Source organism: Astatotilapia calliptera, chromosome 9 (genome assembly GCF_964374335.1).
Source record: "Astatotilapia calliptera chromosome 9, fAstCal68.1, whole genome shotgun sequence".
Classification (NCBI taxonomy): Eukaryota; Metazoa; Chordata; class Actinopteri; order Cichliformes; family Cichlidae; genus Astatotilapia; species Astatotilapia calliptera.
Window position 1 is genome coordinate 21926098 of NC_137430.1, and position 27330 is coordinate 21953427.

Genomic DNA, 27330 nt, shown 5'->3' on the forward strand with positions numbered 1-27330 from the left:
ATAAAATGATTCAGTGACCCCTCATGTCCTGAAGACGAAGACTTTTATGATGTTGACAGAACATCCATATCTCCTGACTCTAGAGGTTAGGATTCAAGCTTTCCTTTAATTTGTCAATCATCATTTCTTGGCTTTTCATGTTTTCTGTTTTTATTCTCTTTGCCTTTATACTCTAGCTTCATATTGATAAAAGATAGGACCATGGCATTACTTTTCTCATCAATTGTAGCTCTCACCAAGAAACAAGCTGTTCACACTGAGATCCCAAATTTACACACAAAACAATTACAACACACAGGCTGGCAGGAGCGGTGAGTAGTGTGAGTACATTGGTGAGTCTATGCTTAGGAAATGCATTGAGAGTTTTTCACAGCTCAGACCATGAAGGTTATCCCCACACCCTGCTGTGCTGGTGCGGTGCACACAAAGACTTACCGACTTCTGCTTCTGTTTAGCTGTGGCAAGACGAAAGAGGAAAAAGAGAGAGGTTAGGAAAAGGCATGCATGCTAAGTGTGGTGTGAACGCCGAGGGACAAGGACGATGGTGTAGACAAACAGGAGGGGCGCTGCGTGTAGCTGAGCAGCCATAGGCATTTTAGTCAGAGCCGTGCGGACGGATAGAGAAGAAGCGAGGGTCAGGTAGCTCAGGTAGAGTTTACCTTCTTAAAGAAGGGCATTCGTTTCTCTTTTGCTAGGGGTGACATGACAGTGTTTGGACTGGCTTTAGGGGAGCGCAGGTTGACTGGAAGCTCATTGTCCTCGGGGTCTAAGCCTGTGGCGTCTATGTCAATGGCTACCCACACAGACAGACAAGAGCATCGTCACATGGAGGTGAAGACAGGAGGTCACAGGTAGCGGGTAGGATTTACATTGAAAGTAGCACAGAATGTAGGTACTACACAAAAAGTACATGAAACATGTAAAAGTACAGATATGGCAAAAATAATGTCTGTTTTACTGAGGTTAGGAACACGTACATCTTACCTACAGCTGGATTTCAGTGACTAAATGTTGATTCAAAATACTAACAAATCTATTAAATACAAAATTGGACTTTCACCCCTGAAGCTGCTTACCAGATGAAGGAGGAGTAGATTTCCGTGAGTTAGGAACAACTTCACCTAAACTAGATGATGAGTTTGCTCCCAATTTACTGAAATGATAAATAAATTTTTTAACATTAGGCCAACAAAATTGAATATCTAATGATGTGCACATTCATAATAAATTATCTCAAAGCTAAAGCAAAGGACTTTGGTGTGCACGAGTCTGTTTACCTGGAGTGGAACTTGCCCTGCTTGGCTCTCTGCTCCTGGAGGATACGAGTGTTTTCAAGCTTCACTGGACTGGGGATGAAACCGATTTCACAGCCTTCTTTCACCAGGCGTCCTATCCACCAGTCATTGTTGTACTTCTACACATACACAAAATTCAAGAAAGTCATCTCAAACATCCTCCTTTTTATTGCTGCCGTCATCTTTCTTTCCATATGGCATCGACAAACTAGCGTACTGAACAACACCTCTAGCTCACCTCTTTGACATGGAGGAAGTCTTTAGCCTCAAAGGAGACGGCCATGCCTGGCACAGGGACATCATCGTCGTGACTCGGGCTGTAGCTGACATTTGTGCGGACGGCAAATGCAACTGGTTTGATCTAGCAGAAGGGACAAAGGAGGGAAAAAAAGAAAATGTCAGATTTCACAAGCGATAATTTGCTTTCAAACTGGAGGAAATCAAGCACAGATTCTAACACGAGTGGGGAGACAGTTGCTAAAAGTTTTTATTCTAATCTTTTTCGAACACTACTGCCAAGCTGTGATCCTCGTCTTTGTGTGAGGTGTAAAAATAACCCCGGGTGAGAGATATCAGCAGCCTCTGACTCATCCAGACTTCGTCTAGTCTTCTCTCCACAAATGAGCTGCCTGCTTTTCTGTCTCTCTGCTACATGCTACAGCACTCACATGTTACAAGTTCAAATGATGCAACATGTTACCAACCGCAGCACCAGTAGTACAAGTACGCTCAAGCAAAATCAGCACTTGCGTAAATGGTAAATCATAAATCAATCCAGCATTCTTTACAAAGACAGAATCAATACTGACCTCCTTATACGATCACTGTAAACCTTTTACTTCAAGACAAAAAGTCATTGAGATAATGCATAAAGCTAATAAAATGTTTCCAGGCAGGGAAATAACAATCTAACACTGCTGACTGTCTACAAACTGCATGAAACAGCACTGATGTAGCTGCACCGTTCAATAAAACCTCCCCTGCCCACAGTGACACGTTACCCTGCTACAAAAGATTAAGGATCACATCATATGCTCACATACAAACACTAAACTAGTTTCTGGGTTTGTTTTTGCAAGCCCAGAATATCCACTTAAGACACATATCCCTTTAAGAATTACATAAAATGCTTTCGGACATAATCTTGGAGCCAGTCTGGCGGCAGTAGCCTCAACAGTTGGCAACACGGTCATGCCCTCAACCAGATTACATTTGCTCTGCCTTTGACAGAGTGACAAGCACGACAGAAGTCAACTGAAAAGCCAAAATAAATGCACAAGGATCTAGCTTAGAGTAATCTCCCAGCCCAGACTTGCACGCTAAACATTTACCTGCAGGTGAAAGGGAGCAAGATGAGAGAGTGGATGTGCAATATTTAGCTGGAGGTCTAACCGAGATCACTAGATCAGAGAGGCTGATGCTATAATGGAGTTGGACTTTCTACAGATTCCTAAAAAATGCCTTCAAGGGGCACAAAAAGTCTGGACTGCTGCAGCCGGTTTCCTCCCAATCTGATTTACTCTTAGCAACCCAAAAATAAAACGCACTGAGGTAATTTCCATTTTGATTTCTGCATTAAAATGTGGACAGAAAGTATAAGAAAAACACATTTATCTTTATTACCACTGGGTTTAGCATAAAGTGAAACCAAAACTGATTTATAATAGATAAAAGTGGAGCTCATGCTATATATTTTAAAAGCTCTATTATCTGATTTAATAGTCGTGGGAGAAGATGAACCCAACAAACACTTTAAACTTTTTAGTTTCTGATTAGGAGACAGATTATTTTGCCACCACTCCCGACTAGTCAACTAATAAATGCTCCACTTCGTTCATTGGCTAGTTCATAACTGACTGTTTTTTGCTGCTATTTGCTTTCAGGCTTTCAGCTTCATTGTTTTAATTCAGTCCCACTGCTCTTGCAGTGAACTTTTCTGTCAGGTAGGCAGCTATTTTCCCAGTTAAAAAGCTACCTTCTCAGAAAAAAATACAGTGAGCTTCCGCAGGGAACACAAACAAATGACCAAGAGCCCTTACATGACTCCAAATGAATGATAATGTGACTTTATTTGTGGTGACAATATTGGCGCGTCATTACTCTGTTCATAACCAGTGGTCAAAACATTTATTCCAAGTTTCAAGTCTATCAGATAAATGCCTCAGAGAAACACAACTAGTGTGAAATCACAATAAACTATGAATGACTGTGTAAATAATACATTAGTCAAATCCTCCTGAGATCATTTTCCCACATGCAGGCAGCAACGTAAATATTCTATGGCTGTAAGCTGGAGTATGTGTGTGTGACGTCTCCATTGAGGAAATCATCCAATCCAGCGTGTGCACTGCCAAGACCCTTTGAGGACACAGAGTCCTTGGCATTTGCATGCAATGAGTCACATGCCTGAATGAAGGTATGAGGTCCATTAGTATACATATGTGTGCTCTCTCAGTAGTCTCCTGGACTGCGGCCTTTTTCCTCCCTTCCAGCTGCTCTCCTTCATGTTATCCATCATTTTCTTTCTATAGTCTTAATGGCACTTACAATATGCACACGTACATCTCTTGATGTGCCACCCTGTCTTTCAGGTGACTGTGGCGTCTATTCAGAATGACACTGCTCAACAGCATCTCCTCACCTCCTGACTGAGCCCATATGGCTCTGTTGCTTCTTACGTAACACAGGCTTTCATTATGGATGCCATACTGCAGTGAGTAAGGGAGAAGGACAGAGGCGGAGGGTTAGGGACAGGGTGAGAAAAAGAAGAGAGGAGGAGGGCAAAATAGAGGACATGGAATAGTAAGATTTAGTGTTAAAAAAAGGAGATGAAAGAGAAAGGACTGGGAATAAGGAAGTAGATTAACAGCACAAGAGAAGCCCTGTCTGTAACTGGGAACCCTATGAGGCATAACCAATTAACAACCGATGAAGCTAGTCACAATATCACGTCACCCCATACATATTTCATCAGGTAATACCTCCCAGTCCTCTTTCTGCTTATACCAACCTGCCCTTGATGTTGTTGAGTTGCCTTCTAGCATGCTACAACCTTTCCTTTAGCAACACGCCAAGGATCTTGCGCTATAAATTAATTTTCCCACATTGTTTCACCTTGAATCTTGTGGATCGATTTGAAATAAATTCCCCTCTGCTCTGCGTGCCGGCCTTAGGCTGTACAGAGAACTGGTAAAATTTATTATTATATGACGTGAAGGAAACCATAACTATCATTAATCTAGCGTGTGGGAAGATGTTTCTATAATTATCAAAGGCTCCTTTGGTATATACTTGTATATTGACTTGACCACTGCAGCTGGCAGTCCTATTATGCCTGGAGTTTATAGTTGGAGTGAGATTATGCTTTGTTTTCATAAATCAAGCCTTCATCCACATAGTCAAATTGCTTTTTGCATTCACGGTTGTTATGTTAAAGCTTCTTGAGTGACACTTAACTAGAGTGAGGGAAAATTGGCTTCATCTACAGCAAAAGAAATCTCCATTACTTCAAGTACGCGACTGAAGATTTAGAAAATACAGCTGATATCCAACAAAAAGACAACATGATAAAAACAACCATAAACTATGCAGCAGTCTTTGGCTGTCAATACAATGTATGTCAAACTGTCACTCTTCTTTTACAGTACTGTGCAAAAGTCTTGAGCCGCCCATCACTTATTTATATTTTGATGCAGAAATTTAATACAAGGCAAAAATTTGTACAAAGAAGTCTTTGTCTTGGAATAAAACTGAACTGTTTTGAATTCTTTGAACTCTTTCTTATATCGTATTTGAACATTTAGCCAATAACAGATAAGCATCACTCACTGACATTCAAAAATGTTGCTGATAGGCTGATATGTTTGCACAGTGCTGCCAGCCCTATTTCTTTATGTAATTTTCTTTGTAGAAATGATGCCACACTGCTTCAATAATGTCTGGACTCTGATGGAGCTCCACTGTGTGTTTTGTATCCAGGTATGTTTTTACTACATCAGCAGTGTGTTTCTGTCATGGTAAAAAATGATGATGCTTTCCAGATGGTTTTGCACTATTGACCAAAATCTGACGGTACTTTTCTGCATTAATAACTCCATTACTTTTGACAGGATCCCCAGCACCGCTGGTTGAATTCCAGCCCTTAAACTATGACAGAGCCTCCACCATGTTTTACAGATGGCTGTAAGCACTCACTGTTGTACCTCTCTCCTGAGCTCCTCCAGACATACTTGCAATGATTCAGAGTAAAAGCTTTAAATTTGGATTCATCACTTCATCAGACCTGTTGCCACTGATTTTCAGTCCAGTTTTTGTGTAACTTGGCAGACCTCAGCTTTTTCTCCCTGTTTCCCTTCTTGACAGCCATGTTTCCACTGAGACCATTTCTAACAAGGCTTCAGTGAACGGTAATCAGGACTGGATCAACTGAAGAGCTCAAAGCTCGATCTTTCAGGTCTTGTCAGATTTCTTTTGTTTTTCTTAAAGACATGACTTTTAGTTTCTGTTCATTGGCTGTAGTTTGTTAGTTTTTTAAAGGCCTGCCAATTCTTCTTTTGTCCTCTACTTGCAGACCATGCAGTGATATGACAAGTTTTTGGCTTTGGTGTGAATCAACTTGTTTGATGGGTTTAGCAAATGGGTTTTTGCTAAACTGTCCAACACTAGTTCATGCTTTGAGTAAGGTGAGTAAGGTGCATTTTTTTTATGCTTGAACGATGCTTAACACACAAATAAAAAAAAAGACAAGCAAACAACATTCCTCTGAAAACGGTCAGCCGTGAAAAAGCAGCCAATGTCCAAAAAACATCTTCAGCAAAGGCCTTCAGAAAGAAATATTCCTTAAGACCACTTTAATAACAACAATTCCAGTTTGAGATTTTTGCACAGCACTGTAGCTCACAATCAAAAATACCTATAGATATGGCTCCTAAAAAAATAAATAAATACAATAACATGAAAATCAAAACAGCAGAAAACATCCCATTTTTACTACAGTTCATTCTCCTAAAGTCCTGCTTCCTGTAGTTGAGTCATCATTTGACTATTTTCTCAGCTGCTTCTAGAGATATTAAACCATCCTTTTACAAGCTAACTACTCTCAGTGATTGGTTTGACTTTGATGTGCCCATTTAAGGCTAATTAGAAACAGACAGATGGTGACAGTGTGCGTGAATCTGTGAATGCATTTGAAATAATATTTCAAGTCGATGAAAAATCAGCATTACGGGCATCAACGCTATCTCACTTACAAATATCAGTGGCATGTAGGGGAAGTGATTATGAATTACTGCCCATAAAGGCTCACAGCCGGAGAGTCTGCACTTCCTCTGACCCCAGCCTGCTCTTGCTCTGGTGGCCAGACCACTGAGAAGCTATTTTTTACTAGTCATCTGTCATGTAAAATGCCAGCGGGGGTAATCTATGCCAGGTTATCTGTAAAGCCAACTTATCTTTTTAATTAGTGAGCCGGAGAGGGTGACTCTGGAAAATAACAACATAGATCTACTGGAATGATCTGTCTTTGCCAGCTACAGCATGAGCAACCCCGACCGAGAGACAGCACAAGGAAAATCTCTGCTCAAATGGATGGATAGCCAAAAGCTTGAGGCTTACAGCTAATGAGCAAACTAGCTGTTACAGACACTAAACACCCAATGAAAGACAATAAACTCATTTTTCAGACATTTGCGTGAATTAATATGTAAAAATAGAGCACCATGAGCTATCTAGCGAGTTGCCGAGCAGGAAGGGAACACAATGTGCATTGAAGATAGGAGAATTATTTCACAGATCAAAGGCATGAATCTTAACAGTGCTAGAGATTTAAGTCATTCAGTGGAAGAGAGCTCTGATTGCAATTCCTGTCACACAGAGAGAGCCTGCTCTGCCGTGTGTGTGTGTGTGTGTGTGTGTGTGTGTGTGTTTGTTTATATGCTGCTAATTGTGGCCCAGAGCAGAACAGAGCAGGCGAAGCTCTGATAAACAGTGAAGCTGAGCCCTCCAAGGCCCCTAACCTCTCACATCACCGGTCCCTGACAGCCCTTTTCTTCATGTGAAAAACCAGCTAAAATCAGCTCTAATTTCCTGCTTCTCTCTGAGTCAGTCCAGGAAGACTGTCTACTGATTTAGTTTAGGATTAGTAGAACATGATATATTTTAAAATGAGCACTTTAAATGATTAATGAAGGTCTCAGTCAGTGATCTAAGGAAGGCAAGTCAAGTTACAACAACTTTACACAGAAACTTTGACCACAATATTCCTGAAGCACTAAAACTTTCAAACTATTTCCTTTACCTGGCCCTGCCCCCTACCGTATCCTGACTTGTGGCCCCCTATCACTTAGAAAATGGTAGCTGCTTGCTTTTTAATGTGAAAAAAAATTTGGGAAACTAAGAAAAGAAGCCAAAAAGGAAGCGGACTCAGCTTTTCAACAACAAACAGAGCAGTGTAAAGTTTATGTTACAATCTGTGTGATGCCTGCCATCATTCATTCAAGCATAATAAACCAATTTTTCTCTCTACAACACACATTTGTATTTCCATATTTCCCAAGACTGCAGTGTCTTACCCCTAATCCTAACCATCGCATGTTTATGTCAGACTAAAATAAATTGAAAACACAGTCAAACCTTATTCCTGAAGGTGCAGAGTTTTATTGTAAACAGATCTATCAGCATTTTTAATTGCCTGTTTAATTTTAAAACATTTACTACATCTGTAGATATTTGCTAGCTTCTTCACTTCTACTTCTATCAATCAGTAAGTAAAGCCATTGGCTAGAATGTGAAATGGGGATTACTGGAAGCTTAGTGGACCCACCAAGGAGCCCCTATTTTTTCATATGAGTTTTTACTCTCAAAGCATGAAGCTCATGCAACCAAACTGTACCTGAAGGAAGTGGAAAGCAGAATTTTGAGCTCTTTCAGAGAAACTACACGTAGCTACTGGTTTAAAAAAATCACCCGAGTCAAAATCTTTTACTGAACATATCAACTCAGCAGACACAAACAAGTTCACCACAGCGGATACCAAAGAAAACAGGTTACCATTCACGAACTGTGCAGTGCTCATTGAGAAGGACAGAAGCCTCGACATTGACGGTTACTGGTAACCCACACACACACACACCAGTACCTGCTCTTTGAATCCCACCACCCACTGGAACACAAACACCACCAAGCAGAGAATGTTCCCTTTAAGGCAGAGAGAAAAGAAAAGGAACAAACACACATCAAAAGACCACTTAAAACATGTGGCAATCCAAACTGGGCCTTCATCAAGTCAGCTAAGAGACATGGAAATAAATACTGGCAGCCACCAGCCCTACCTCTCAGTCTCCTAGTAGATCCACCTATGGTACTGATTTCAAAATACTATGCCACCTTGTTCTCAAGTTATTCACAAGATTCTCAGAAAACTTCTGACTTTGACTGAGAAACACAGAATAATCGTTTGTCCAAGCATAACATGCTGGTGACCTTCAGTCCCAGCAAAACCCTCAGACAAAAACTGGTTCATCCCAAAACCGGGAAAAAACAAGCTGAGCAATGCTGTGAGGAGTCCTTGGACTAATACAAAGGAGAAACCAAACAACTTCACAGGTGCAAAACACTGCAGAACCACCTCTTCAGGACAGGACTCAGCTGTGTATTTGCACTTACAGGAAAGGGGAAACTCTTTTGAGGGCAAATATTTTCACATTTTGGGCAAAGAGGAGAAATGTCAGTTCAATTGTATTTATGTACCAGCGGTGCATCCCTCCCACTATCACACTTGGCAACAGCAGGAAGGAAAAACTCCCTTCTAATAGGAAGAAACGTCAGGCAGAACCAAGCTCAGGGAGGAGCAGCCATCTGACACGACCAGCTGGGAGTTAGAAAAGGGAGACAGAACAAAAGACACACTGTAGAAGACAGGCAGAGATTAATAATACCTAAGAATTAAATATGGAGTTGTGTATAAACACATAAAGGAGTCCATGTATGACCAACTATTACTAATCTATTCTGCATCCCTGAGATCCCATCCCAGGCAATTTAACCACCATTCCCATGTCAACCCATCTGACCTTAACAACTCACAATGACTCAATCATGTCCTATCCATCGTGACAAGCCCATGAGAAGATAAACAACTTGGATTCCCATCATCTTTTAGAAGAAAAGAAGTCTTTCTAGTGAGAGGTAACTTCACCAGCACCTAAACCAGTCCTGGTGCCTTCAACTCAAACACAGACATCATGGAGAAGCACAAACTCGTGTTGGTTGCTCTCCTCACATTTGGAAATCCCACTTGGTGCAACTTATAAAATGCTGATGACAAACTGCTGTTACTGAGGCTAGTAGGTAGTCACTGACCTCAGGGTTTAGAATACCAACCTTGGCCTTGTCAAGCTGCGCCTGAGCCTGTCGCTCTGCCTCTCTGCGGACTGCCTCCTTATCTTCCTCCAGGGACACATCGGAGTCTGATGGACGGCTGGTGTAGGAGTCGGCCGAACCCTGCAGAAGACACAAGGAGTAAAAACTCAGTGACACAACAGCACGGAAACACGAGCTTGTCCATTTGGTTTCACACTTTAAAAATGACCGGTTTTATCAGCCAAGACGTGCTGAGATTCTTAGCATCTTGAGGACACCGAGGAAAACGATTTACTTTTCGCTCCCCTCGCTCTTTGATGATACGTTAAACTTTGGAGATTGTGCAACTTAGAAATGTGCGAACGCCCCCACACAGACTGACGTGTTAAACTCAAAGGATTCTCAGTTGATTTCATCAGATCCTGAGCACAAAGGAAGGCTGTGCTGGTCTAATCTACAGAAAATCATTGACACTTCTTCTTTTTCTGAGACAAAGTGCCAAAGGACACAAACTGTCTTTCTTACGATCACATCATAGCAGCTCTTTGTCTATACTTAGCTCTCTCTTAGCTGCTTGCCTGCAGATTTGTTGTCATCTTTCTGTGTCAAACACTGGGGGAAATGTTGAGGAACACCAGATCCCGGTATGTCTGTGTGATATGTGGTTGCCACAAATCTACTCATAAACATGCAGACTCACACATACCAGTGCACACAAGACTACCTAGCATACACTCCTGGGCACAGCGCATTGAGCGCATACCATTACACCAGAAGTTATATACAGCAAGTTGTTAGATGCTGAATGAAAATGCACGCATACAATAAATAATTACTGAAGATAAAGCAATGCTTGCATGCTTTAACACATAGTTAGAACACTCTGGTAAAGGAAAAGAAAAAGCAAAGTTTTCAGGCTTACTGAGTAAACTATCTAACAGATGGGCACACTTTTTTTTCTACACTTAAAAAATGTTCACAGATACAACCATGAAAAAAATGGTTTCTGACATTTGGGAAAGTTATTAGAAGCATGAGAGGAAGAAATAAAACACATGACATGTTTTTTTTAGGTCAACCATTTGTTAAAAATTACCTTTATATGAATAGAACCTATTTTGGAACGCGTGCCATTCACAAGTAGATTAGCCACACCAAATCATGAGAGGGAGATTGTAGTTTCATGGGAGGAGATTGTGAAACAATCCAGAATGGAGTCTTATTCTCATAATTCATATTTAGAACAAATATAGCCCTGATTTTGATATTATAGCAGTTTTTTAGTTGTTTTAAAGCACCCTTCGTTGAAGCAGTGCAACACAAATCACTTCACAGCACATCAAACACAGCTGCATAGCAGCAGCAAACTGATCGTGGAAGCCACAACAAGCTGGAATATATAGTTTCTGATACACACATGTAAATTTAATTTTGATATAGCCACGCACCTAACGTCAGCTATCGTGGACATTTGGAAATGTTGTCAAAATCAGTTAAAGTATAGAAAAAAAAATCAACCAGTGAGAAGCAGAATAAGCTGCTATATATAGATTTTTTTCTTTGAAATTATACTCTTCTATTCCATAATTTATTAAATAATGCATTCATAAAATGTGTTAATTTGGATTTGATTTTGATATATACTAAACATGAAATTAGTAGCCACATTTATGCTGGCATAAATCCGGACGTACAGATGAAAAACAAGTGAACTAAGTGAAGACAGCATGAGTCTTATCCTTACCTGCACGCTTCTCTGACACCCACACAAGGTCTTTCATTCATCTCACTGCACCATTACACTCTGTTTCTGTCTGAGCTAAAAATAGCCTCCCTCACTCTGTGCCTGATTAGAATTATCCAGCCATCACATACATACGAAGGATGATCGTGCCTCCTCTCCACTTACGCTATAGTAAAGAGACGAGATTTGTTGCTGTTGATAAAACAAGGTTATTAAAATTTATCTCCTCCATCTACGACAAAGCCCTTCTTTACATCAATCACCTCTCTGTTTCTCATCCCTCTCACCTGAAATAAACAGCTCATTTTAAACTACGTTAATTAGCTAGATTGTATTGGCTGTATTGGCTTCTTTTGCTTTCAATCCACCTGTGGTTTTCAAAACATTTTTACCTACAGTATAAATTACTTCTTTGGAAAATGCTGCTCCTTATCATGGCCTATAACTATTATTTAATGCACATAAACCTTTTTTTTTGTACTTGAAAAGTGCAGGTGAGCATACCTGGACTGCTATCATTACTCAGGTCACGATTAAAGATGAAGCGTGATCGAGAACACCGTCCCAGTAGGTCAGAGGGAGGTGATATGGAGCTCTGCCCAGAATCTGACAGCCATAACTGATAACAGCACCCAACTTCTCATCATCACCAGGCAATACATAACAATGCCAGAGTGACCCCAGCACTGCTGACTGATAGATGGATGCATGAAGGAAGCACAGACGCACAAAACACAAGTGCACGCACACAGAACACACTGATTTTCATGATGTAAGCACACTCAAAAGTCCCCTTACACAGGCATCGGAGCTCTTGACACGACCTCCTTTGGCTCGTTTCAGCAAGCGGATCCAGGTGGCCTTCATCAGCCACACTGGTCATTCAGGGTCCTGAGCCACTGCCCCCCTGCTACTACTACAATTACACCTGACTGCACTGCTGTGGTCACCTTGCAGCTACCGTCACTGCTCTGGCTACAGGTACATTCAACACTGTGGCTACATCGACAGCTGGTTCCTGTTACACCTTGGCTGTAAGTGCTACCTTCATCTCTGGATAAATGAATTGCTTTAGAGCTTCCTGTTTTTCTGCAGCTCCAGCTAGCTCGGCTGCTGTCTGTAGAGCCACAGCTCCTGCCCCCTCTGCTGCTGCTGCTGTTGCCAAAGATGGGGAATCCACAGGAGCTCTCTGCCCCGCGCATAATCTCAGCAGCTCTCTCCCCGTCTGCCCCAGTCTCCTTGATAGCCGGAGTGCTCAGTCTGCCGCTGCAGGTGCTGAGGCTGACTCCCGGTGTGAGTCAGGTTGCAGTGATGCTTCTCATCCTCTCCTTAAAGCTCTGGCTCCAGCCTTGTTGTCCTCCACTGTAGACTCCCTGTGCTGCTGCTCCATAAGCGATGGGTAAAAGCGGTTTATCTACATGAGTCCCGGTGTGGCTGCATGTGACCGACTCTCCTCCTGATACTAATGAAGCTGCTGCTGCTGCCTTTAAGGTGCTGGAAGCTCTCCCTTTCTCATTCTGTGTCTCAGCCTGTCAGTATTTGTCTTGCTCACTCCCCTTCACAAGCCCTCCTGTACTACTTCAGTGATTCTGCCTCTCTATCTCTGTCTCTACCCACCCCTTCTCCTCCTCTTCCTCCTCCTCCTCCTCTGTCACTCCTCTCTTATTTTTTTCCTTCAGTTACCCCTCACAGTCAGTCCATCTGCTCCTTGTGTCTCTGCAGTGACCAGTGCTGGGCAGTGCATGCGCTATATGGACACTGTTTATGTGCCAACCGTGCACCGTGCTGTCTTCTATGTGCAAACGCACTACATTCACACTGTGATATGAGCTGTTTATAGCTGCTGAAACTGATGTCACCTCATAATTTTTTCAGGAAGGATCCAAAGTACAAGTCAGAATGCAAATGCATCATTAAAACTGCATCTTTAATTACTTTCATATCTATTCTTGCAACTTTTCGTTGTACTCCCTCCTCTGGAAAAGCAAAATGCTGCTGGTTTTATCAACAACAAAAAAACCCAAACAAAAGAAAACAAAAACAAAAACAATGCAGCCCTAAAACCCAACATGGATATTTCACAATGATGTAATGAAAAGAGAAAAGAAGCACATTTTTGCATGGAAGAAACCAGCCAGTTACCATTTCAACACATCAGAACAAACACTCAAGAATTTCAACACGAGCTTAGTAAAAAAAGCTAAACAAAACTGTTGGTAGAGCTGGAAGTTATCATATAATCAACTGACAGAAAATAAACTGCTCTGGCAGTCAGTTCATCATTTTCATTTCAAAGCAAAAATGCCAGAAATTTGTTGTTATCAGCTTTTTAATTGTGGGTATTTTCTGCATCATTGTTACTTCAAGGTCAGCTGCTCAGGGAGTCCCTAAAAGAAGCTTTGCCTTTGAACCACTTGGCTTTTTATTTAAGAAATTAGAGGAATTAAGGAGCAGGCTTGTAGATAATCATGTTGAACATGTCGATGTTCATATTTCCTGTGAGTCTAAAAAACAAAACAAAATAGATTTAAAAAACAAACAGTGTTTTCAACATTAATGAAACAAGTACAGCATGTTTTCTCTGTATAACTTCTTGTCTGAGGTGTCTTTGTACACACTTTCTAAAGATCAATATCTGTGGACTTTAAACTGCGGAGCAAATGCCCACCTTGGACATTTTATAGAAAGAAAATAAGAAGAATAATTAGCACTGCACTGTATGCATTATGCTGAAGTAAGTTTAATATACTGTATCTTTTTTAATTATGTCTTCTTCCCTCTGCTCTCAGCAGCAGGGATTGTGAGGTGAAAGCTGCTCTAAATCCTCTCCTGTCAGATCAGTGCTGATTCATTACATGTGAGCAGAGCACTGCAAAGCCACAAAGGACAAATGAGAATAATTACAACGTTAATTAAAAATTTCCCATCCTCATATAGGACTAGCAGAAGTTAAACCCTGCAGAAGGATTATTCAGAATGATTTTTTTTTTGCTCTGCTGACACATGATGTGTGTCAGTGTGACCTGTCAGGAGACTGTGCTCATTTGAGTCAGGGGTCAAATTGTGGGACGAGCGATTTAAACTGGCCAGTGAAGCAACTCCCTGAGGAGCACTAACTGTAGGTCTCTGAATGACACGCTAATCATTGGTGTTTATCAAAAGCAACAAATGACAGGAATCCATTTACTTTAGGTCTTTCCAATACAGGCACTTCGTGACACTCTGTACACAAAGGAAAACGCTGAAGGATAATTAATGTAATTGTATATTGTTAAGGCCAATTATCTTAATCTTAATCTTATCTGATTATAGTTTAGAACCAAATGAACAGAAAGGGTGGACAAAACAAAAGCCAGTGCACACTCAGAGTTAAAAGAAAAGGTGTCATGAGAACCTTCGTAACATGACATATCCTCAAATGCAGCAGTTCAGTAGACCAGTCCACAGCACTATGAAATCATGCGAGGGTCACATATGTTTTGTTCTGGTGGCTCAACACTGGCCCGCAGAGCTCTAAGGGCAGGGCACAGATGCTCTGAACGTGGAGCTGTGGAGCCCGGGGAGGAGGCTGGTGGAGTTGTGAAGGCTGCGCTCTGATGGAAACTTGCAGCGACAGAACAAGCCTCCGGCTGCCCGACACGCCTGACCTGTGATACTGACAGCACTGTGTCACCACACACAGGACACTAATAATAATCTAACAGCAGTATGGTGTCGCTCTGATCCATAAGGAGAAGTACTCTCTTTCTATCTGGGCTCACCAAGCAGATTGGGTGAGCACGTCACCATCAAAAGGAGATGAAAATTCGGTGTACCGCTAACAAACATCTGAGCGAGCGCAGCAGTTTGATGCTCTGCAAAAAGCCACATATCACATCACATTTGCCACCAAATATGATACGAGACACTTGAGTACTAAATAGCATTGCTTGAGGAAGTGAAACGCTAGTACTGTGCCGAGACTATTCCCAACAGGTCAAGTATTTTCATTTATGCTGCGAGTTGTCACAACAAAGACTAGAATGGTTTTCAAAAATTGCTACCGACATCTATGTTTCCCACAAGAAGTATCCAGTATCCAATTAGGTCCTGACATCATATCAAGTGCAAAAATGAGACTGAAATTCAAAATGCTTACTGAAATGAAATCATCAGTTTTTGGTCAACTTGTGCCAGAAAATTTAATACAGAGATTCAGAGCTGCTTAAATGGCTTTAGACTCGGGATAGAGAACAGGTTTCGTTTCAGGGGTGGCTGTTTAAAAGCAGCACACAGAATGGGCAAAAGTGGAGGTGGGGAATTGAGAGGTCCTTAAATATCTACATCACCTTTATTAATTTATTTAGACCGAGGTACTTGCTGCAAGACCGCCACTGACCTCTACATGGAGCGACAGGATGGCGCTCATTACACTAGAACATACAAATCACAGTGGAAATATCCACAGTGAAAGAGGAAGCTGACTCAGTTGTTGCTGCCTCTTATATCTGACACAATCACTTACGCTGGGTGAAGCCATTACACCAGGGAATCTCTTCATGATCCGAGAGCTTCTATTTTCATTTTTAGAGTCTGCTGCTACTACTCTATACAGTACATGTCCACTATGGAAAAAAGAGAGCTTTAGCCATGCAGAACATGGAGTCTATTTAAGCAGGCTATAAAGTGCTCACGCTGGCCTTTTTTTAGTCAGTTTTACCAGTTTTACTCTCGATTCTTTCTCTGCGACCTAACTCAAGCTCAGCACTGCACTCTCACTCATGTCTGCACTCATGTCCCTTGTTCTTGTGGTTTCCTAAATATCCTCTCACATTCCTTTTTCCTGTTTGCACTTCATTTCACCTTTTCCCATTCATTCGGATTCCATCCTGACCTCTTACTCTGCTTCTTTTATCTCTCATCTCTCTCTCTCTTGAGATTTTCAGCGGCTTGGGTTTCCTTGACTCTGTTGCTGAAGGATGAAGAGAATTGTCATGTGCCTTCAGTGACTCATCAACAGCTGGCAAAGCACTGTGCTGGTATTTGTTTTGTTTATTTTGGGCCCTTCATCCCACTTTACAACGACTTTGTCACAGTTCTGGATTATTAATGTGTTTGCTTCTTGCCATATGAGTTATTTCTATCTTTTAGTACTTCCACTGGTGGCAATTTAATTGTATATATGCAGATTAGTGAAATAACGACAGTGAGACCACTCATTATGCCAGTTTAAATCTCAGTTGGGTGAGACCGACAGCATTTTGTGATGAACTGCTTGTTGCAGCTAAAGGTGCATCTACCCAGGCTCATTTATTCATCTGCCAGGCTTTTTTTTTTTAAAAACCTAGCACTAATTGCATATTTTGCTGATGGGATAATGTCGCAATTGTGTAAGATATAGTTGCAAATATATCCAATCAGAAATGAGTAACAAACACTTAAAAGTTGGAGGGCAAGGGGGCACTGCTGATCCTAAAGAGCAAAGCCAAGATAAAAGTTATTTAAAGAAGGAATCAAAAATCAGCAGTTTATTGTGCAGTCTGCTAACTTAACAAACAAATAACCACAACATAAATTCTAAGATGCAGCATACAATCACTGTAAAACTGAGATACTGTGGTCAGTATACCGTACTGTAACTCATATCCTGCTGAAGAAGGAAGATTACTGCTCATGCCAAGCCATCTACAGCTCAGGCACACAGACTGTAGTTGACTACAGTGGGCTGACAATAGGCTGAGCGAGTGTGCTTGCAGTTTCAAGCTTGGCATGACTCATTCTTGGCTGGAACCAAAGCTTCTTTTCCCAGCCATCTGTCCATCACTGCCACTTCACTCAAAGCCACTACACAAAGTCAATTAAATCATCGTTCCACAAACAGCGTCTCCTTCATCAAACGAAGACAATGGGAGCAGACATGACAGCCAAGTGTGAGCGATGTGTGACCGCTACAAGGAATGGTTACTAATATTTAACACAGAACACAGGAATGACTACAAAGTGAGCAGGAAAGTTAGACAGAAACAGACTCCTGCTACATTTGTAACAGACAACGAAAGTGTGCATGAAAGAAATAAGGAGAGAGACAGAAATGGGGGAGGACTAATGATCTCTCTGCCGTTGCAAAAGAGGGATTGGCTGCATGGACGTCAAGGTGACACTGACAGGCCTCTGAGAAAGTGTTTACCCAGCATTCCATGTGCCAGTGCATTAGATAAGTGCACCATCCCATCGAGGTGATGGACCCACTGGCTGTCGATTACATGACAGGATCCCGGAGTGCACCATGATTAAAGGCTAGTTAGAAACTTGGTAAGAAGCCTCGTGGCAGGTCGCTTTGAGAGGAGGTATGCATTTCAAACATGCATTTATTCACTGGCCTTTGATCACTGGTCACATAAAGTAAGACCAAAACATTGATAAACTTTAGAATAATGAGAGGAAAACATATAAAAGGGAAACTTTTGAACTATTCAACTGTAACTAATATCAGACATCACTACTGAATAAGATAACTAACCAAAACAGGGAGGAATCGGCAAGAAAGAGTACACTGGAAATTATCCCTGATTATTTTTAATGATTGGTTACTTGAAAACAAGATAAGAAGAACAACATAACGGTTGGGGCAGCCGTAGCTCAGTGGGTACACAAGGTCATCTACAATCGGAAGTTTGGTCATTTGATCCCTGGCTGCTCCAAGTATCCTTCAATAAGATACTGAATCCCGAGTTGCTCTCAGATGCATTCATCGGAGTGTGAATGTTAGATAGAATGAACTTGGATAATGTGTTACTGCAGTCAGGTGAGACTGAAAAAGTCACTTGGATGAGTGACGAAACGTTTCTCCCACTGGAAACGCTGCGTCCAGATGAACAGAATCAACCTTTGGAGTGTTATTGCACTAAATTAAGTAACTATATTGCAGTTACAACTGTGCCGTGACTTGTTTTAAAAGGTTTCTTTAGGTATCTGCATGCTGGGACGATTCACTCAAGCTGCAATCAGCTGATTACATTTCATGTGGCAGAGGAGGAAAATGGTAGTGCGATCTACAGGAGATCTGGACATTACTTGCATTTTTATTGCATTATACTGCTAACACAATTATGGCTCTTTGCAAGACTCTGCAAACACATCATGCTAACATAAATGTTGCCAAGAACCCAGGAAGCTGAGTGCATGCTGACCTAAGACCAGCAGCCAGAGCATGAACTTCAACAGGTAACAAAGATGAGCAGTCAGACTTTTCTACCTGTTCACCTTTCTAAAGTAGAATCACTTTAAAGATCGCTTTGAAGTCCCTTTTCGACTTTGCTTTGCGTAGTCGGGTTTGTATTCATACGTAAACACTAAAAGGAAGCTCATATGTGTGTCCTCATTAAAATAAGGATTTGTGTTGGTATGTGGGAGTGTAGCCTCAGGTTTATATTGTTAACTGGTAAAAAAAAAGAAGTAATGACTAATGTGTAACAATATTTTTCTGCATAACAACCTCACACATTGTTGCTAAATGAAAAGTTTGTATGTACCATGTATGGCTATTTTATTGAATTCAGTCTCCCTCAAACAACTGACTGCTAAAACCTGCAATTGAAACTTTATGATGCAAGTCAGAGTAGTTGTCTTTCTTTGCTACAGACTTCTTTAATCTGTCCACTCCACCAAGTTGACTGCTTTGTCCTCATTGAGATATTAAACAAATATTTTTGGATTTAAAAATACACCCCCCCAAAAACAAACAAACAAACAAACAAAAAACACTGGTCCAATAAGCACCAAAAGAAGGACAAGCCAATCAGAACCATGGGCGAGATTAACACAGTCATCAAACAGTTCAAGCTACACACCATAAAACAGGCAGTGTTAGCTTGTTTTGGCAGGTTTTTACTTTTTTTTAGAAACCCAGCAAACTCTGTACGTCAGCATTTTTAATACAACTTATAGAAACTGGGTAAAAGTTCTCAGTGAAATGAAAGAGCTGTTGTAGTTATAATCACAGTCACACAAATAAAACAATCACACACAACAAATATATCAAAGTCAGAGTAGATTCAGTAGACTTCAAACAAATTTTAGTACAACTTAAAGAGAACTTACATTTACCTAAAGGACTACCTGGCAAGGCTGATGTTAGTTTCAGGGGTCTCTAGAGACTAGCTGTAGAAAACCAGATACCCACCGAGTCAGAGTAGACAGTGTCAGACTCGAGATGGAAGTGAAATATAACGACTTGACATTTCTGTCTGATAACAGGCCAACAGCTCCCCATAAACCCATACTCATTTATCCTTATTAGGCACTGTTCTGTGCTCAGCTGTTATGACTACATGGCTTACAAATGAACATGTACTGTTGGGATGTTTGCTCCAATTCTGCTGCACTGTTTCTATAACACTACAGCAAGACAAATGCAGAGTAACGGGTCCCCTACAACTGCAGATTATGTGCTAATCCCTTTCCCCCGGTAAATTTTTACCTACAACCAGCAGCAAACGTCCTTTGAGAGAAATTGGTCTCATTAGCAGTGAATCCCCTCACAGCAAGATCTAGTTTCTTCCTCCCTCTTCACACTCTGGTTCCTTTGTGAAGAAACAGCATCACCGTATGAAATATCTGATAAGGGGGATACGGTAAAAAGGACTGAGGGCTGCTCTGTGCTGCTATTTTTTACTTGCATCATCAATATTCTGACAGTTTCCTGGTGTACAAAGCAGACGCATGATTGATGAGACCTGGCTTAGAGAGCAGCACGAGCTGCTAACCATCTTCAGTGGTGTAAAACAAATCATACTACAACTGGCACTGTGCACAAGTATAGTATTTCAGCCTCATTTATTTTACCGACAAATTATATACTCTGGACCGATTTCCGAAAAACTGACCTGTTGGGAACAAATTGGGATTTCCCAACCACTTCTGAGTTAAAGAAAACAAAAAAACCTCCCTTCAAACCTCGCTACTTTAGTCTGCTATATATACAGAGCCCCCAACCCTACATACACAGAGGATTAGTGAAAAGCTCTAATTTATTAAAAATAAACCCTGAATATGTATTCAACTCTATAAAGGGTGCAATTTACCTTTAGTGCAGTGGAACAACTGGCTGATGGTAATTCTACAATATTTAAGTGTATATGATAAACACACTTTGTCCTTTGCTTCAAATTCATGTTCTGACCTATTATCTTCCAAACAGCTCTTCATAATCAGGCCTGTAAACTCACCTATCCACAGCTCTCAGTGGCACACAGAAATTCACACACTAACACTTACACGCTTGGAAAAGACGGTGCTGCTTGATAAGCCAAGTCGAGTGGAGGCAGTCGTAGAGAGTGGGTTCAGTCAGTCAAAAGAGCTAGGTTCACACCACAACCCGAGAACACGCACCTGGTGTAATCAAGCAAATGCTTCTCTGTGGATGTGTGAAGACAACCAACTTGCTAATCAGATAGTTTATCATATAGCTACAAATCATCCACAAAGTCAGAACATGGACCCAACGAACATATGCACAGAATAAGAATGAATAATAAACACACACTTTCCCAGCAGAGCGTTGCTTAACGTTGCTGCTGGGAAAGTGTTAGTCCTGGAATCCATGTGGATGGGAGCATTTTCTCTCTAGCACACCACAGCACAAAAACTGCTCAAGGAAGATGACAAAAACTCAACATGATGACACTGCAGTCAAAACCCTTGAGATCCCAAGCTGAGTGAGCATCCATAAATGTGCTAGAACAAGCCCGAGCCATGTAGTCCCCACCCCACTGGCTACAAACCCTAAAGGAGCCCCTACTAGATGTCCTAGTGCCAGTGACCTCCACAGGTCCTGTGTTTATCAGACTAGATCTGATTTGACAGCTCAGCATAAAGAAGGTGATTTAAATGTTGCAGCTATGATTTATTTGCTTTAGTTAGCCTGGTTTGGCACACCAAAGGAAAGTCTCGAAAAATCCCTTTGGTTTTCTGCATAATCCATGCAAAATGTAATCTATATGATTTTGTTCCAACTTCTTTAAAACAGATTGTTTACTGTTGTGTGTAATTGTTTTAAACTTTACATCTAATTTTTTTATACTTGAAGCGTTTCATCAAATGGAAATATTTTCATTGTCTTTAAATTCAACCTGATAAATTTTGTACTGTTGAGGTGTTTGGCTTCTACACCAGTATCTGAAATGAAGCTCCTGGGGTCTAAACCCTGCTTGTTAGGATGTGTGTTATCAAACTGGTATTTTATTTATGACAACCACTGCCAAAAGGCAGACTTTAAAGGTTTCTGTAATCATTTCATTCACCCGCACAAAGACATGAAGCACACACAACCAGAACAGTAAATATTTGAGATACTAACTAGAAAGTCTCTTGGACATGACATTCACTCATTTATACTCTTTAAGAACCTCTTTTTGAAACAAAACATTCAGGCTGAGCCTAGGTATGTGCTCTCTACCGGTCTCTGTATATAAAAACCTACCTCTTTCCTGGCTGTTGACTTTCTTTCCCTCTCCCCATTTGTTAAACACCATCTCATTTCCTCACTACAGGCTAGCAGTGGTCGTGCAGCGGTGCTCACAAATTCATACTGGTTGCTCACACGAGTCTCTTTGTCTTAAGAGCATGCTGCATGAGAGTTAACATGTGCAACTTGAGAAAGAGCCTCACTAACTTTCTGTTGAAGCACCAGTGGAGTAAAATATCACTTATGTGTGATGATACCCCTTTAAATATCACATTGATATCTTCCATTCTCCAACAAGAACCTCCCTCTTTGTCTAAAGTAAAGAAGAAGCTAGGCTCAGAAAAGGACACGGCAGAAAGCATGTTTATACAAACTTACCAGATCTGACTCCTCACTGCCAGAGTGATACATTTCTGCCCAGTTGACTGCTATTGCTGTTCAGCCGGGCTGGGAGAAAATCTCCTCAGCTGCTGCCCATCTTCTCACGGAGTACAGGAACTCCTACCAGCTTGACTGCTTCACTCCTACAAATCCCCTTGTCTTGGCTCCAGAGCTTTGCTTCTGTAGCCTGAGCAGCAAAAGTTGGATCTGGAGGAGAAAGTTAGCTCCTCTCAGTCCTTCTTTGGCCTACTTTAGTCCCTGAGAGGCAGAGAAAAGACAAGCGTCGTTCCCACGCTGCGAGAGCACTCCTTTGGAGCACTGCGGCCGTCCTCCAGCCCCAAAAACAAGCCCCCGTGCCCCTCTCCCCTCCCACACACACACTCTCTGTCTCAAACGCACACACACACACACATACAGCTAGTTAGGAAGTAAGATCTCCGACTGAAAGGGCCGGCCTGAAAATTCCAGAAAGCACCAAAAGCAGCTGCAGAAGCTTTTTATGTCTGTGTGTGAGTGTGTGATCTGGGAAGTTTACATGTGTTCCACTTCGCCTTCAAGAGGTTACACTCGGTAGAGACAAAGGCTTAAAGGGCTTGAACTTTAGTCTAAACACATGTTGCTTAGAAAACGTCAGGAAGCGATTACGTTCGCGACATCGACAGAATGCTATATTTGCTTTCATCATCAGTGGGAAAAAAGTGGGAAATTTTCCGTTTGGTCTTTTAATGACACAAAAGTAAGGTAAAAAAAAAAAAACAACCCTTACATGTCTGACATTATAGCCATGTAAACTGGCATTTAAAACTGCAGCGGTTACTCTAAAGAAACTCAGATCCATCTCTTTATGATCAGAGCCAGTGACGAAGCTGTGATGTGTGCTTTTTCATCACATTGCTGTTATGTCAGATCGTACACAGGCTGAGATGTTCAGTAATCTAATAGTGGTAAAACATGACTCAACACGTGACGTAAAATCTTAGTCATAAGTTTGCAAAATAAACCTTTAACTAATCTTAATTTTCTGGTTACAAAAAGGGGAGCAACGACAGGGGAATGCAGCACAGTCAGTGGAAAAATACAAACTGAAAAGCACAGATGAGAAGTGAGTAAGCAGTTGTGCCATTTAATGTCCAACCTGGATGATTATACAAGCTCTGAGCTTCATATGACATTCTGGTAAACGCAGATTTGTATTTTTTTTTTCCTTTTTGATGGAGAGAAAATGTTGTTTTGGGCAGCCCAGCCTAAATCCTAGATTATATTGTGAATATTTGGTTTGATCAGGGTTAACCCCTTTCTGAGGATTATCATTCAGGGTGTTTGCTCGGCATGTGACACACCGTGGTATAGTCATCCTCATGTCACTGCAACAGTGGTTTTAAGCTCTATTTCTTTTATTTGGAGCTGAACTCCACTGTTGTGTAATATAAAATCATTTAAAAAATGCGTCTTGACTCTTTCAATTGTGTCATTCTTCATGAATCAGTATGTGTATCATGGGAGGGTTACTAAACATGATTGGTTTTTATACTATTTTTGTATTGACTATGTCGCCTTACTAAACAGATGTTTGTACATTTTTCTGGCCCCTTGACAAAGAAAAAAGATTTTTGTCCCTTAGGTAATAAAAGTATGTTACAAAGTACATTTTCTAATAGTCTTGACCAGTGTTTTCCAAAGATTTTCCAAAATTAGAGTAACATAATTCAAAAAATAATTAATTGTTACAGTCTACTGGAAAAATAGTTGCAAATTTAAATGTTTGTGATATGAGGGGGATTACATTAAAATGTATCCTTCAGGGAAAAGGTTATATGTAAAATAAAACATTTATTCTATGGGTTTTTTTTCCTGACTGTGTGGAAATGTGCACTCTCTGTTAGTCCAGTCCAGTCACCTTGTTTTTAAGCTCCTAGTCCTTCATTAAATGTGAACAACATGTCCTCATCAAGGGCAGGATGGCATCTCTATGTACAGACAGGCTTCATTCAATTGGCAGCATGAGCTCAAATTTTGATGGTCGGTTTTGATATTTTCTTTGATCTCTGATACTTTTTTGCCTTCAAAGTAGCACCGGTTCTTTTTGCTTCACTTGTGTACAATCTGTAAGATCTTTAAAGCCTTTGGCCCACATTTTACACAGTTGCAGGACTTCCTGTTCTTCCCCAATGTTTCTGTGTGGCTGTATGTTTGGAGTTACTGTCATGCATGATGAATTAGAAGCAGAGCAGAAGCCTTCCTGGTGGTACAGTATGACAGACACAAATCTAGAGTATCTCAAACCTTTGCACATTAATATTTTCAGATCTAACCTAAACCCTGTTGATGGCAACATGAGGTCAAGGTGAGAAGGTGAAAGGCAGACTAATTAAGCTAAATGCTAGAGGCAAAAACCTTAACATGCTGAGCGTGATGACATTTGATCAGAAAGTGTGATACCGTGTCTCTGAACGTGTACCAAAAGTGACTTCTGCATGTAAAATCCGCTACATACTGCCAAAAATTCACAATAATCAGGGTATATTCTGCAAACTCTAAATAAAAAGAGATTTTTAAGATCCTACTAAATTAAAGTAATGCATAAAAATGACAACATGTTTATCTAGCGATGAGGCTCCAGCCAACCCTGCCAAGATTTTATGCTTAGGCCAGAGAAGTTTATTTAAATGTGTAATCGTGTAATCGATGTCAAATTAATAAAGTTACAGTTCAGATTAGTTGTTTTATTTTGCTATAAAGTAAATATAGCACAACATAATAGCATTCTTCACTGCCAGCAGGCATCACTATGATTATCAGCTCGGGATTTGACAGATCAATGTCTTCTGCTTCTGCCACAGAAATGAGTGCCGGCATTGCCTTTGGCTTATTGATCAGTATACATGCACACAATGACGTCAGCAGGCCCTCACACTGACAAGTACATAAAGGCCAAAAAGGACAGCTTACAAAACCAGCATACAGTAACTGGACCATGGGAGAGGAATCAATATAACATCCCAATTTCATTCACTTTTGAAAAAAAAAAAATAAAGACAATACCAACAGCTGTTTCCTTCCATAGTTAAAAAAAGAGTCACCTTGTGGAGGCTGACCTGATTTGATGAAGCTGCGATCTTTTGCGTATATTAATATTCAAAACCATCTGTTTTATTTGACCTTGTGCTGCTCTTTTGCAGAGGTGCTTATTTAAAATTGAGTCTGAATGAAGAACATTTAATTTGAACATGTTTCCTTTGACATTGAGCAGCTCATGGGAATTTCCTTCCAATGTGCCCAGCTGGATATTTAGACCAGCGGTCCAGAAACCCCCGGGCCTCGGACCGGTACCGGTCCGTGAGTCGTTTGGTACCGGGCTGCGAGAGTTGAGGCTCAGGTGTGAAATGTATGGTTTTCAGGGTTTTTATCGGTTTTCAGCGTTATTTTGTTATTGTTTTTATCGTTAACTCAGTTTTCCTGGGTCTTTTCACGTGTGTTATAAATAAATCTTTTTTTCGGTACTGGTACTAGTTTTATTTTGTTGTATTTATCCGCGACACCTTAAAGGCCGGTCCGTGAAAATAATGTTGGGCATAAACCGGTCCGTGGCGCAAAAAAGGTTGGAGACCGCTGATTTAGACTGACACTGTTGCAGAAGTGTACAAACAAAAAGGGGTTTCAATGGGGGTTATGTGTCTAATTATTTAATTTGGCGAGGTGCATTTGCTTTCAAGCTTGAGATTAAAGCCTTTTTAAAAAATAAAAAAGGCGATGCTTCATAAAAGCCTAATTAAGAAAAATTGTGCACTTCACTTACTGCAAAATATATAAGACTTCAGTTTGGCGCTTCCATTTCAGCACACAAAGATGGAAATAGTTGCCAGGACTCTTTAGCACATGAAGGTGATGGAGATCGAACCATCGACCTTTTGATTAATGGACAACAAGCTCTACTACCTGAAACCAAGACATTAAAAGCGTTCCAAGCTTTAAATATGGTAGAAGGCCAAATATACTATATATCCAGATTGGTAATGAAGAGGAGAAACCATTTTATATACTGGGACACCATTTGTTTACCAGTGGAGGCTTAGTGCCTCTTCTTCAAGTTTTTAAAAATGGCGATTGCCATTATCAAAAATGTTATTTTGAGTATTCATCATGTTGGTGAGAGTGCTATATAATATCACTCCAAAATCTCCACACCTGTCAACCTGTAATACTCCTCAAACCCTAAAGTAACCCTGCTTCTTTAGCTTGTCCCTCATCTATCATACCTACAGTATCATCTGGGTGCTAACAGACTTTGTGATTTAAGAACTACATTGAAGATGATGGGATGTAACCACTTAAAAAAAATTCTAGGAAGCTATTAGAAAATTTACTGAAGCTTAGTGATTATGCATAATTCATTACCAAGCGTGGTCTTTACATCTCACTATTTTTAGATCAGCCTCCCTCTGCTCCAAGCATCTTCAGAGGAAGAGAAGAAACGAAGATTCAGTTTTGCAATTCAAGCAAGTCAGATGAGAGCAGTTCGATGTATCGGGTTAAGCGAACGGATCACACCTGTGTACACTCAGTAACAGGATGGTCTCTTGAGGCACCGGACCACCAAACCAGGAGTGGACAGTTTTCATGCTAGTGTGACTTCACACTCGCTACCACTCTCAAAGTAAATAGCCCAAAAGACAACCTCTCAGCACTGCCGCACGCACTTGCAAGTGATGAAGCACTCAGGTTCATGAGTTAATCCGCCTTATATCAATACAACATCATAACACTGAAGACATCATAAACAAGAGACAAAGCAATAGCAGACACTGATGATAATTGATTGATTATGACCGAGGCGTATCGCCAGAGATGGAGACAATCACTAACAACATGAACAGTGTTTTGTTTTCTGTCAAAAGTGCAATCATAACAAGGCATACAAATGATGTTTAGCAAACTTTAATAGACCACTAATGGGCTAAAATACACTACAATTAGATCACTGAGGAAATGTCAGACAGGCCCCTCCTAAGGGCGACTGCCCTGCCAAGAATGCTATTATATAAATGAAACTCTCCAAGAGGCTTTCAAGAACTGCTAAATGAATCCTTTTGTCGATAAAAAAATCCTCG

At 40.9% G+C, this 27330-nt stretch overlaps 1 protein-coding gene across 11 annotated transcripts in view; it reads right to left on the reverse strand.

Annotated features, from left to right (window-relative positions):
* The window catches only part of cacnb2a (calcium channel, voltage-dependent, beta 2a), a 69682-nt gene that overhangs the window by 13429 nt on the left and 28923 nt on the right, over window positions 1-27330 (reverse strand). For 6 of the 11 annotated variants that reach the window (XM_026179809.2, XM_080306060.1, XM_080306063.1 and 3 more), the window contains 5 exons: window positions 9675-9794; window positions 1534-1656; window positions 1278-1414; window positions 1077-1153; window positions 660-793 (listed from right to left, as the gene is read on the reverse strand). In XM_026179809.2, coding sequence (XP_026035594.2) covers window positions 660-793; window positions 1077-1153; window positions 1278-1414; window positions 1534-1656; window positions 9675-9794 — 591 coding nt within the window. Of the gene's footprint in view, window positions 1-435; window positions 456-659; window positions 794-1076; window positions 1154-1277; window positions 1415-1533; window positions 1657-9674; window positions 9795-9882; window positions 10036-12195; window positions 13003-22219; window positions 22583-27330 lie in introns of those variants that run through there. The other 5 variants (XM_080306065.1, XM_080306066.1, XM_080306062.1 and 2 more) reach the window with 5 other exon arrangements.